Raw genomic sequence first — 13,183 nt, 5'->3', positions numbered from 1 at the left:
GACATATATTTGCAGGCTAGCTTTTCTGCCCTACGAAGAAGGCTCGCAGCCTTCCTTCATTTCCTGTGGTCTTTGTCTCCTGTGATTCAGACTGGTAGTATCTGTGCTCACAAAATCTCTTTACTGAGTGATCGTTTAGCTACGTCTTTGGTATCCTCATCCCAGTATGCTTTTTCATTGTTTTGCAATATGGACAGGCTGAGAATTGTACAGATCTTCAAGTTTTGCTTCTTTCTGCCTTCTGCTGTGTGCTCACAAGTAAGGAGGGAGAGCCTTGCTGTGTCTCTTTTTACAAGGATGCTGATCCCATTCTTGAGGGCTCTCTCTTGGTATAATCATCTCCCAAAGCTGCACCTCCAAGCACCATCACGTTAGGGACCTCAATATAAAGATTTTGTGGGGACAGAAACATTTGGTCCATAGCAGTCCCCTGTCCTCCACTGTCCATGACTTGTTCCTCACATCTGCTTGATACCTCACCAGAATCACCTTTAACATCTGTATTCCTAATATGTACATCATACTTCTCCAGTTTCTGCCCACTGTCCAGTTACAAAGCTGCATCCACATTTTCAGATATTTACTATGGCAGCAGCCCACTTCATGGTACCGAAATCTGTCTTACTCGGCTTTGGCTGCCGTACAAAATACCTCAGACTGCAGGACTTAAACAGCAGACATGTATTTTCTCACTATTCTAGAGGCTGAAAGTTCAGCATTGAGGTGCCACCGTGGTCAGTTTCTAGTGAGAGCTGTCTTCGTGGCCTGGAGACGGCAGCCATCTGGGCATGTGCTCACATGGCCTTTCCTCTCTGCTCGGCAAAGAGAAACAGGAAACTGTGGCTCTGTTCTCCCAACTGCTACTGCTGCTGCTAAGTCACTTCAGTCGTGTCCGACTCTGTGACCCCATAGACGGCAGCCCATCAGGCCCCCGTCCCTGGGATTCTCCAGGCAAGAACACTGGAGTGGGTTGCCATTTCCTTCTCCAATGCATAAAAGTGAAAAGTGAAGGTGAAGTCGCTCAGTCGTGTCCGACTCTTAGCGACCCCATGGACTGCAGCCCACCAGGCTCCTCTGTCCATGCAATTTTTCAAGGCAAGAGTACTGGAGTGGGGTGCCATTGCCTTCTCCGCTGTTCTCCCAAGGACCCTCACTAATGCTGTCACATCAGCCCCTCCCCACCATGACCTCTTTCAACCTTAATTACTGTCTTGGAGGTCTGTCTCCAAATATAGCCACAGCATGGGGTTAGGGCTTCCACATGTGGATTTAGGGGGACTCAGGCATGCACTCTGGAGTACTCCCTCTTCTCTGGTTTTGTGTGAACTTTGCTGAAGGATCTGTTGCTTTCCTGGAGCTTCTGTATGCTTTTTCCTTACTTGAATTTCTTAAAAAATGAGACCTTCCATTGCCCATTTACCCTCTCCAGAACAGTGCAGGCTACCCCAGAGAACAGGTCCTCTGACACAGCTGGTGGCCGCCCTGTGTCTCTGATCCCGGGGCTGACGTGCTCTCTCCATTGTTTGCATTGCTGGGGACTGTGATGAGCATCACAGTCTCTCAGGCCATGTTGTCCTGTCTGGTGCTTTTTTTTTTTTTTTTTTAAGACTTGGGTTTCAGATTTCTGTTTCATGCTTAGAATTATTGTGGCTTTTGGAAGAAAATATTTTAAACTGGGTGAAAAGGCCAAAACAAAAAAAAAATGTAGAATCAAGAAGTGAAAGCATAATTGTTTACAGTTCAGTAAGCAGTTGTGGTTAAGAAATGTGTCTGTTCATCATTGCCAGATGACTTAAAATTTTATGGGGGAGCATAAGTTTTACAAAGAATAATTGTGCTTTTACAGGATTAAGATGTAAATTTCCTCAGAAGTTAGTTTTTAAAAGGTATTGTAATCTAGAGCTCCTAGTTAGAGCTTTATGAATTTTATTGTGAAATTATCTGTGAAATGAATCTGATGGCAGCTTACAACATTTACTCAGAAACTAAAATTTGAGGTATCAAGCATTAGTAACAATATAATAATGCACTTGGGCATACCAGACCACCTGACCTGCCTCCTGAGAAACCTGTATGCAGGTAAAGAAGCAACAGTTATAACTGGATATGGAACAAGAGACTGGTTCAAAATTGGGAAAGGAGTATGACAGGGTTGTATATTGTCACCCTGCAGAGTAACGTCTCTTAACTTAAATGCAGAATACATCATGAAAAATGTGGGGCTGGATGAATCACAAGTTGAAATCGAGATTGGCTGGAGAAATATCAATAGCCTCAGGTATGCAGATGATACCACTCTAATGGCAGAAGGTAAAGAGGAACTAAAGAGCCTCTTGATAAGGGTTAAAGAGGAAAGCGAAAAAGCTGGCTTGAAACTCAACGTTAAAAAAAGTTGGGATCCTTGCATCCGGTTCCAACACTTCATGGCAAATAGAAGAGGAAAAGGTGGAAGCAGTGACAGATTGTATTTTCTTGGGCTCCAAAATCTTGAGGAGCCTAAAATCTTCAGGACAGTGAGTGTAGCCGCGAAATTAAAAGACGCTTGCTCTTTGGAAGAAAAACTATGACCAATCTAGACAGCATATTAAAAAGCAGAGACATTACTTTGCTGACAAAGGTCCATCTAGTCAAAGCTATCATTTTTCCAGTAGTCACGTATGGATGTGAGTTGGACCATAAAGAAGGCTGACCATAAAGAATGCTTTCCAGTTGCTGTGCTGAAGATGGATCTTGAGAGACCCTTGAACTGCAAGGAGATCAAACCAGTTAATCCTAAAGAGAATCAACACTGAATATTCATTGGAAAGACTGATGCTAAAGCTGAAGCTCCATTCCTTTCCACCTAATGGTAAGAGGCAACTCATTGGAAAAGACCCTGATGCTGGGAAAGATTGAAGGCAAAAGGAGAAGGGGGCAGCAGTGGATGAGATGGCTAGATGGCATCACTGACTCAATGGACATGAAATCGAACAAGCTCCGGGAGATAGTGAAAGACAGAGGAGCCTGGCGTGCTGCAGCCGATGGGATTGCAAAGAGTCAGACACGGCTTAATGACTTACTTAATGTGCTTAATGAAGCACAACAACGACAGTGCAGTTAAAGACTCAATAACTGAACACTCACAGGCCTGTACTCTTCCTGGGTGTTTGAGATCATTGGTAGAATCAGGCATAGTTGTAACATCTCAAAAGAAAAGATAGTACAGTTGTGTACAAATAAATACAACTCAACTTTCAGTATATATTAATGAAAATAAGCAATGGTACAATAGAGTGAATAGATCAGATACCACTTGGATTTGATTTTGGACTGTAGTGTTTATTGCAATTTACTTTGCGTCCCTTGGGTACACATCACTTCCAGTTTAGGAGAGGGAGGTCACAACCATCTTGGTTGGCAGTGAATTCAAGAACAGAAGAGAGGTCCCAAATTTCTTTACACCAATTTATGTTGTTCGAATTCATTCAGCTCATACATACTTCATTGGTATTTATCCAAGTGCAGTGCAAAGTTAATGATTTAGTAGACAAAATTATTCATTTTATATGTTAAAGTCTTGGTAAGTAAGAGCTACAGTGATGACATAACAGAGATAAACTGCTGAATGGGAAACAACTGTGGTCAGAGCATTCACCTGGGAGATGGTGATGAAGTGCTTTCTTAAATTGTGAGTATAGCAATAATTTAAAGCTGCTTGAGAGCTGTGGAACTTGAGGGCAGAGCAGGGAGAAGTAACTGGTTACAAAAGCGTTTCTAAACAGTGGACCGTTGTTTGGGTTACTCAGTGGTTGGCCCCTGAAGGGTTCAAGAACAGGAATGGCTGTCATCAAATTTACGCAGAAAGAGACCGCTCTGGACGGCCTTGGGATAGGGCCGAGCAGTCAGGTACCAGACTGAGGAGGTCAGTTAGGGCCAGGCTGTTGTAATAACTAAGAGGCATCTCAGTCTTACTAAGCCTAACACTGGTATCTTGATATCACTATTGTCCCCTGTCCCTTGCCCATCTCACACACACACCTGCTCCTCTGTCTGCACAGGAAGCAAGTGAACTTTAAAGCCCCCCAATTTGCTCTACTGTCTTGCCCTCCCACCCCAGCCTGTGTGTGCACATGTGTGTTTTCATGTGTGCATGTGTGTTTATGTGTGTACATGAGGTGTGAGGACTGAGGGGAAAAGTCATGATGGGCACCTACTGATGATTTGGCCTGAAGAAGAGAAAAAGTATCAGTTTCAGAGAATAGTAGGACATGTATTTTAAAGCCAGACTCTTTATAGGTTCAGTCAGTCGCTCAGTCGCTCAGTTGTGTCCGACTCTTTGCAACCCCATGAATCGCAGCACGCCAGGCCTCCCTGTCCATTGCCAACTCCCGGAGTTCACTCAGATTCATGTCCATCGAGTCAGTGATGCCATCCAGCCGTCTCATCCTCTGTCGTCCCCTTCTCCTCCTGCCCCCAATACCTCCCAGCATCAAGGTCTTTTCCAATGAGTCAACTCTTCGCATGAGGTGGCCAAAGTACTGGAGTTTCAGCTTTAGCATCATTCCTTCCAAAGAAATCCCAGGGTTGCTCTCCTTCAGAATGGACTGGTTGGATCTCCTTGCAGTCCAAGTCTGTTAGAATATCTGTGAAGACAAAGAGTAATAATATAGGGAAAATCCCAAATTACTCTGTGGTCAGCATTTAGATAAGTAAATGGAACAAGTTAAAGTTAATGCAACCATTATGAAAGGTATTTCATAATAAAAAATTACAGATGTTTCTGTCTCAATGGGAGGATGATTTCAATATTTCTCCCCACATAGCAATTTGCCTTGCTTGGTACTTTCTTTTATAATTTTTGTTAGTTTTTTGCATAGTATTTTTATGTAGGTATTCATGAAAGTTGTCCTCATTATATATATATATATATATATAATATATTAATTCATCAGTGTAACCCACTGAGAAAGATTGGAATTAACATGTATTATAAGTGGACTCTAGTCATCTGTATATTTCAGATAAATCAATTCAAGTATCAAAAATATGTTGTGTTCTTATATTATTTGCTCGATTGTTTTTAGACCTCTTGTTTGTTTAAAAACAAAGACTTTTTTTTAGAGTCGTTAGGTGATAAAAATAAGTCTCTTATTGATGCATTCATTCAGCAGATGTTTACCTGTAAGGTACCTATTTTCCCTTGTAGCGCAGTGTTTCGTCTGCTCAGCCCTGGTGGTGTATTTCCTCTGTGAGTGGTCTTTCCCAAGTCTTCCCCACTCTGGTGCTGTGTTGCTGTGTGTGGTCTTCAAGCTCTTCTTCCTCAGAGTTTGGTTTCTGTCAGATTACACTCTTCCTTACTAGTGTTGAAATCCTGACTGTGTCCTGCCAGTGAGAAGCCTCACTGGAGTCCATTTCTCAACCTGGTGTACCTGAAAAAAAGAAAAATATTTTAAACAAGTCCAGTGTTTTAGTTTAATAAAACAGGGGTAAAAGCATCCTCAGTTTCCTGTCTTTCACTGGCATTTACCCTCAAGACACTGCTTCCAGGACTTGTGAGAACACTGTTTTCTGACCTAACCCTAACCCCTGAGTCCTGCCAGTGATCCTCTCTGCCCTGAAGAAGTCATGTGAGCAGCTGCCTTGTTCCGTTTTCTTACTGGTCAAAACGGGAGATTAGTATATTCCTTACCTATTTCATAGAGTTATTGGCTCAGGTACGAGAACATCAATAGATTTAGAAAGGCCTTGGAAAGTTAGTGTTGGGACAGCGCTGTGATGACAGTGGCCGCCTTTATTGCGCAGGTAATAACCGGGCCCTGCGCTGTAGGCTTTCTGTGTCTCTCTCTCAGTGTTTGCAGTGTTCTAGACAATAGCTGATACCGTCTCCATTTTAAAAGGAGGGTTCTCATGAGAAAGATAAGTGTAGATAAGGCAATTGAGGGTTTCTAAGGGAAGGAACACTGCCTGTGGCTGGGATTCAGGAACACTTCCTTGACAACATAGATAGAAGTTTCGACCGAGTCTCAACAGGGTTTATGAAAAACTGTTGTCCCACTGTCACAGGATAGCCTTTTTGTGTTCCCCTCCATGTAATTGCAAAATTGGTCATTTGTAAAACCAGTATCTTGCCGTGCTCGGACTGAAACTTGCATTGAATGCATAACTGGTCTTGGATTGTCCAGGCTCTGTCTCCCGGCGAGGAAGGGGAGGTTACCCTGCTTCCTTTCTCCAAAGAAAGCTGACCTCGGCTTCCCCGCTGGCCTGTGGGAGGAGCTTCACAGCCCCTCCCCGCCAGCCCCACTTGCAGCCAAGACCTGTTAGTCAGGAAGCGTCCAGTGGTAATGGTCAGATCAGGGTTCATATTTATTAGGTATTGTCAGGAGTTCTCATAAAAATCTTCAAAGAAACTGCAGTCAGTAGCAGTGTGACTCAGAATTACAGGTATTTCTACTGTAATACTATTTACGTGTCTCTGTAGTGTCTGGCCTTCTGTAAAATCTGTCAGGGACTGTAGAGTTGGAGGCAGACCACTGAAAACCTAAGTCACTTTGTGATCAGCTGCACATAACAGTGACTGGCAACCGGAGGGAGAACGGTGCTGCCTGGGCAGGCGCTGGCCCTTGAACTCCAGTGGGGCAGTGGGTACTGGAGAGCGCAGGCTTCAGAGCCCTGGGCAGCAGCCTCTGCCAGCAGCAGAAGATGGTGTTGGGGGTGAGCCCTGAGTGCGCGTACAGGTTTTAATAATTCCTGAAATATGTCCAGAAATGTTCCTGTGGCTAGCCCTAACCCTAGGGCTTTTCTCTTTGCTGCTCTTGACTCCTCCCACTGCTCTGCTGCCCAGCTCAGGCAAAAAATGTGTGCACCACAATGACCCCACATATGCTGACTTCTCTTCCTGTTCGCTTGCTGAGGGTTGACTGCCTTTTACTTGGAGACTCCTGTAGTGGCAGAGCCGAGTCCCTTCCTAGGCAATGCTCTTTTTTATGGTGTGTTTTTACTCCCTGCAGGGACCAGTGCAGCCTAGCATTGTGCTTATTTGCGTACCTCCCCCTCCTCAGGGTAGACACATACCTTAGAAATCCTCATTCCCTGTTGTGCTGAAATCCTCGTTCCCTGTTGTGCTCTGGGGAGGTGCTGTGACCTTACTTCATACGTGAACGCTTGCTGTTGGCACTCAGAGGAGAGGATGGAACAGTTTGGGGAAGAGGGGAAAATGAAGGAGAAAAGTGAAAGGGGTTTTTTGTTTGTTTGTTTTTAGAAATGGAAATGAAATTAAACTGTATATCCACAGCCTTGGCCCCGTTAAAGCCTTTCGTTAACTGGTTAGCTAAAGTGGCAATGAAACTTGTATTAATATCTGTTATTAACAAGACACGTGCCAGACACTTAGGTTTTATCTCATTTAATGCATTTACTTTTTAATTAAAAAGCAGAGAGTAATAAAAGTAATAGTCACTAACTAGGATTAACAGCACATTAATCTTTTGTCTCTTCCACTTCACATATTTTTATAACAATACAGCAGATAAGTTTGAAGTCTCCTGGCTTCCCTTCCTGAGGCAAACTCCTTTCTCGCATGATGCAGCGGTTATCACAAGTTTTCTGTGTGTTTCACTAGTCCATATTTCTGTAACTGTCTGACATTTGTGCCTGTAATGATATTTTATTGGTCTTTGTGTTTGAGAGAAATAACATTAGGGTGTTAGCCTGCCCACAGCTTGTTTAGCCCTTTTATTTACTGAGGTCTCTCCGAGCTGATAGACACAGATCAGGTCCATAGCAGGTAGCTGCTGTGGAGTCTCCGCTGTCCACCCCCTCAGCTCACCCACTGGCCACCGATTGATACTGGGTTGGTTTCCGGCTCTTACAAACAACACTGAGTTGTGCGGCCTTGTCTCGATCTCTGGGAGCATGTGACAGAGTCCTTGGGTGCATATCTGGGATTTCTGCTATGTGGTTACAGGCTATGCACACCGTCAACTTTATTTATCTTACTTAATTCTTAAAAATATTAATCAAAGCAGGCGGCATGATCCTCATGTTACATATGAGAAAAATGAGGTGTTGAAATGCTGTGTAGCTGGGCCAACTCAATAAGAGAGCCAGTGATTGAATCCAGATCAAATTCCATCCACTTTAGTCTCGAGCCCTAACTCCCATTATTCCACAGAAATCCACAACTGTTAATCTGTATGATTGTTATAGTATTTGCAGCTGGTCAGTCATACTGCATCGTTTGCAAGTAGGCAATCAGAGCAGGTAATGAAGTGGAGGGGCGTGTGAGATAGGGGGACCCCGGTCACGTTTGCAAGTAGGCAATCAGAATAGGTAATGAAGTGGAGGGGTGTGTGAGACAGGGGGACCCCGGTCACGTTCCCTTTGTTGTTGTTTTTGAAAGGGTTTAAGTTTTAGAGTAAAAACATGCTTTATGAAATGATGGGTTTACCTTTGTTCATCTCCTTCCAGGTATAAAATCTGGCGTCTTAACTGTGAAGATTCTAGAGCTGCATGAGGAGTGCACTGTCCACGTCGCCACGTGTAGGCAGCTGTCAGAGCTACAGGCTGACGGCCCTTCTCAGGGTGGGGCCGCGGAGGCCAGCCTGAAGGTTCTCTTCACCAAGGAGACTGCCCGCTGTCTCAGGGGGCGTCCACAGGATGTTGTCCACATCTATCCTCCCTGGTGAGTGCAGTCACCCAACTGTGAGTGTGTCTCAAAAGACTTTGTTATCAGGAACATTTTCATCACTTTATTATATGGTGATGCCAGGGGAAGGGAGCCAGGATTCGACATAGGTTTTATGTAACAGAAGCTCTGAACTGCCTCTCATGGCTTGTTTGTACTTCTGGCAACAGAGTTTCGATAATTTGGTGGAGGAGGAGGTCCACATCAAGATTTCTGCTTAAGGGCTATGTTTTTATAAAGTCTGGCTGTTTCTGTTTTTATTTTTCTTAGAAATGTAATTTTAGTAACGATGATTATGTAAACAGTAGGATAATACACACTAATTTAATGCTTCCTTGCTAATTTTGCTGGAGGGGTAAAAATCATAAAGTAAGATGAAATAGGGGTTTGATCTTCCAGGGCGTAAGTGGTCACTAGTGGCTCAGAAATTATTTTTGAGGATACCATGTTTGTTTTCTTCTGCATAGGATATTAATTTTTACCACAAAAAGGAGAGGGAAAGTGTGCACAGACTTGTTTTAAGGGTTATTGAGTTTTAACTGTCTGTTCATCTGGCCGCTCCAGGTTCTGGCTGTGGCAGGACCTTCAGTCTTCACTGTGTCACATGGGGTCTTTAGTGGTGGCATGTGGTATCTAGTTCCCTGACTAGGGATCAAACACGAGCACCCTGCACTGGGAGTGTAGAGTCTTGACAACTGAACTGACTACCAGCGAAGTCCCTCAGGGATATTGATTTTATTGGCAGGTTTTTTTTTTTTTAATTATCTATTTAGTTTTGACTGCTGAGTCTTCAGTGCTTTGTGTGGGCTTTCTCCAGTTGCAGAGAGCGAAGGCTGCTCTCTGCTTGTGGTTCACGGACTCACTGCGGTGGCTTCTCTTGTGCGTGGCTCAGGAGCACATAGGCTTCAGCACCTGTGGCTCACAGGTTCAGTTACTCAGCAGCTTGTGGGATCTTCCTGGCCAAGGGATTGAACTGGGATCCCCTGCATTTCAGGGCGGATTCCTAACCACTTGACCACCAGGGAAGCACCCCTACTGGCATTTTTAAAATTTCATTCATCAGTAAATTCTTAGATTTGAATTCAGCTGGCTCAAATGGTAAAGAATCTGCCTGCAATGCCAGAGACCTAGGTTCGATCCGTGGGTGGGGAAGACCCCCTTGAGAAGGGAATGGCAACCCACTCCGATATTCTTGCCTGGAGAATTCCATGGACAGAAGAACCTCGTGGGCTACAGTCCATAGGGTCACAAAGAGTCAGACACGACTGAGTGACTAACATTGTCATTGTCATTGTAAAGATCTTTAAGTTTAACTTCTTCCCCAGAGGAGGGGTCTTTTCATTGTGTCTGTAGTGAGTGAGCATTAGTCTCTAAATAAATTCTTCTAAACAGGCTGAGGATATCACAGGTAACTTTCATTATTTTATCTAAATTTTTGATACATTTTAAAATTGACCAATATAATACACATATAGAAACATATACAGGTTACAAGTTTATATTTCATTAAGTTATCACAAGGTAAATACATAATTGCTGATTTGCATGGCAGGGATAATCTGCTGTGCTTTTCCATAAAATGACTGAAGATAAATGATAATAAATACTCCATTTTGAACTAGACTGTTTCTACATGTTTTTCTCTTTAACATAAAACATGATTATAACTGTGTGGCTCAGAGGCTTCAGCTTCACACAGTGATTCTGAAAATTCTGTGAAGAATTAGGAAGTAACCTTGGTGAGTATTTTAGGTAACAGAGCATTGAGTTCAACACTGCTTATTGAGGTGACACAGTTAGGGTAAGCTAAGTGAAGTCCTAGGGATAAAGTGTCCTGTGGATTTGTTCTGAAAGAGGAAGACTTACTGAGGTCAGAGGATACTGCCCTTTTTCTGTCTTGAGCAAGATTGATTTCTTTCAGAGAAGCTACACATCAGTCATTTTGATCCAGCAACACAGTCAGCTCCTGGCAGAGGCACAAGTGCTGTGAAGGCCTGTTAGAAACATTATGGTTCCAGCACTAAGCCTTTGGTTAAATATTATACATTAATGAATGAATGGAATGCTTCATGTCAAATGCAGCCTCCCAGTTGGCCCACAAGTACTCTTTATCATACAACTAAAGATTGGAAAAGCAAAAAGAAAAGTTTCCTTGTTTAAAAGTGTGTCTGCTTTCTGGCCGTGGTCTTCCAGAGGTGGGCTGTTAGTGAGCACAGGGCACGGCCCCTGAGCTCCTGGGTGGAGAAAGTGCGGCCAGTGTTGCTGCCCGGCTCTCCTGGTGTGTCTCCCTCTTGGAACACTCCATGTAGCACATGAGTTCTGTCAGATAAACAGACACATCGTGACCTGTCAGATTAAAGCACATCCATGAACCCAGGAAATATCTCATAATTCAGTATAGATTTATTCTTAATTGAAAGGTCTTGGAAACAATCATGCTTTCTGCCTTCTGGGAGTTCAGATCATGGAAGCATAACATGCCTTATCCACACACGTTCTAGCTAGAATGATGAAGTTTTTCCTAATTTTTTGAAGTTGTTTTTTCTTTTATTATTTTTAACATAATGATAATCTGTGAAAAAAAAGACAAAAGCCAGAATAGATAGTGGGTGACTTTTGCATGGTCTTGTTCTCAAAATGACAGTGGCTTATTGTGGTCACTGAGAGTCCACACACACACACACCACCCCTCTGCCTTCGTAGGTATGGTTCTTTCTTACTGGAGGGTTTTTCATAACCCCAGGTCCACGTGACAAAACTTGCACCTCTCCTGCCCCTTCTCTGTCTGCTTTCCTTGCCTCATCTTCCCAACTCAAGACGCGCTTGGTTGCTCGGTCTTACACGCCACATAGTGCCTTCCATGTGCCTCTATTACAAGACGTCTGGTAGAAATCACTTCAGTCACACTTCTGTCTGACCCTCCATGGTGAGCTTCTTGAGGGCAGGGCACATGTGATTGGTGGTAGAAGTGGAAGTTGGCTTTGCAAGACCATGTGACCATAGTGAAGTAAAAGCGTTAGCTGCTCAGACACGTCCGACTCTTTGCGACCCCATGGACTGTTGCCCACCAGACTCCAGTCTCCTCTGCCCATGGATCCGTGTTTTCTCAGAAGATCTTGAGATTAGATAACCAGCTCATTTTTGAGGAATTGAAATGGTAGTGGGAATATGTGTACTAGTATTTGTAGTTGTGAAAGCACTGGGTTATTAGATCTTCCTAGCCTAGCTAACATGAAAATGCTTGGGAAGTTTTCCCTCTCTTTCCACAAGCTTACAGGACAGGTAGTGTTCACTGAATAGCAGTGCTCTCCTGATCAGTCAGCACCAAGCAGACAGGAACAGTACTCCTGCACAAGCAGGATCCTTGGGTCTCCAGCTGTTTTCACAGGAGCCATACTCTCACTCAGCCCAGCACGGCGACACTGTAGGGACTCCATCACCATCCTTTAATGGCTGGAGAAAAGTGACCAGGAGGAAAAAAATCAGACTAGTCTGGTTGATGATTGGGAAATAGATGTATGTTTGACCACAGATCTTAAGCATATTATGGAGTTTTTTTTGTTATTTTTTAATAGTATCAGGCTTTTTTTTTTAAAAAACCTTTTGGAACATTCATGGATATTTTGAGGAAGTTTGAAAATAATGTTGAAAATGAACATATGTTAATTAATAGCTTACTCAGTAATTATGCTCAGTAAAAATGCCATCCTTAGCTGTTTTAGGAATGTAATCTTGAAAGAATAATCCAAAGACTAGAATAGTGGGAACGCCAATACGTAAGGGATTTCTCTAACCCCAGTCACAGCATTACCCTCTCAGTGGTTCTGAATGCTGAACCACTTTCTCATTGGGCTGAAGGTCAGCTCTTACCTTCTACAATGTCTGTGAACAGATCAGCTTATCATTTTGCATCCTTTTTTCCTTCAGAGAAGACGGTAATGTAAAAACAGTTCTGACTCCATTCCCTTTCCAAAGTTGGCCTCGGACCCTTTTCTTTTTTCTGGTAACAGAAAACAGAAATGCCTGTTTGATTTTACCTGCATCTAGAATCCTAACGATTTTAGAAATAATTGATTTAAGAACTATAACTCTAGTCCAATACAGAATTAACTTGTTACCTGCTCTCTTTTGTGGGATGTCTGTAGAATTTGTCATTTCCATACTATAGATGAGGGAACGGAATTAATACAGTTTAAGTGTAGCTGTTTGATGCAGGCAGTTGGGTCAGCCCCTGACTGGGTCATAACATTCAAAATTCTTGACTCTCACATCTGCTTGCGTTGTGTCTATCACCATTTTTACTAACAGTGTCATGGACACGTAGTTATTTAAGTTACTTCGGATCTGTGGAGAAGCAACTTCATGTTCTGGAAGTGGATGATTCATAGATGCTCTTCAGGTCCTGAGGAAGTTGCCATGGAGAGTGGGAGACTGTTGGGAGACTGCTGGGAAGCTGTGGTATTGTTCTCCTGTGATGCTGCCCTGCGTATAGAGACAGCTGGGTTGGCGTTGTCTTTACCT

At 43.3% G+C, this 13,183-nt stretch overlaps 1 protein-coding gene and 1 long non-coding RNA gene across 21 annotated transcripts in view; one reads left to right on the top strand and one right to left on the bottom strand.

Annotated features, from left to right (window-relative positions):
* SPIDR (scaffold protein involved in DNA repair) overlaps window positions 1–13,183 on the top strand; it is a 283,040-nt gene that overhangs the window by 127,017 nt on the left and 142,840 nt on the right. For all 20 annotated transcript variants that reach the window (XM_069599972.1, XM_069599975.1, XM_069599974.1 and 17 more), the window contains one exon: window positions 8,446–8,659. In XM_069599972.1, the coding sequence (XP_069456073.1) occupies window positions 8,446–8,659 (214 nt within the window). The remainder of the gene's footprint in view (window positions 1–8,445; window positions 8,660–13,183) is intronic.
* On the bottom strand, window positions 3,298–5,647 carry LOC138445752 (uncharacterized). Its single transcript, XR_011258985.1, has 3 exons — window positions 5,507–5,647; window positions 5,159–5,408; window positions 3,298–4,622 (listed from the first exon to the last, which is right to left on the bottom strand). It is a non-coding gene; the product is annotated as an uncharacterized lncRNA (long non-coding RNA).

This window comes from Ovis canadensis, chromosome 9, assembly GCF_042477335.2.
Source record: "Ovis canadensis isolate MfBH-ARS-UI-01 breed Bighorn chromosome 9, ARS-UI_OviCan_v2, whole genome shotgun sequence".
Classification (NCBI taxonomy): Eukaryota; Metazoa; Chordata; class Mammalia; order Artiodactyla; family Bovidae; genus Ovis; species Ovis canadensis.
The sequence above is the reverse complement of the archived record's forward strand: the minus strand, read 5'-3'. Positions and strand labels throughout refer to the sequence as shown.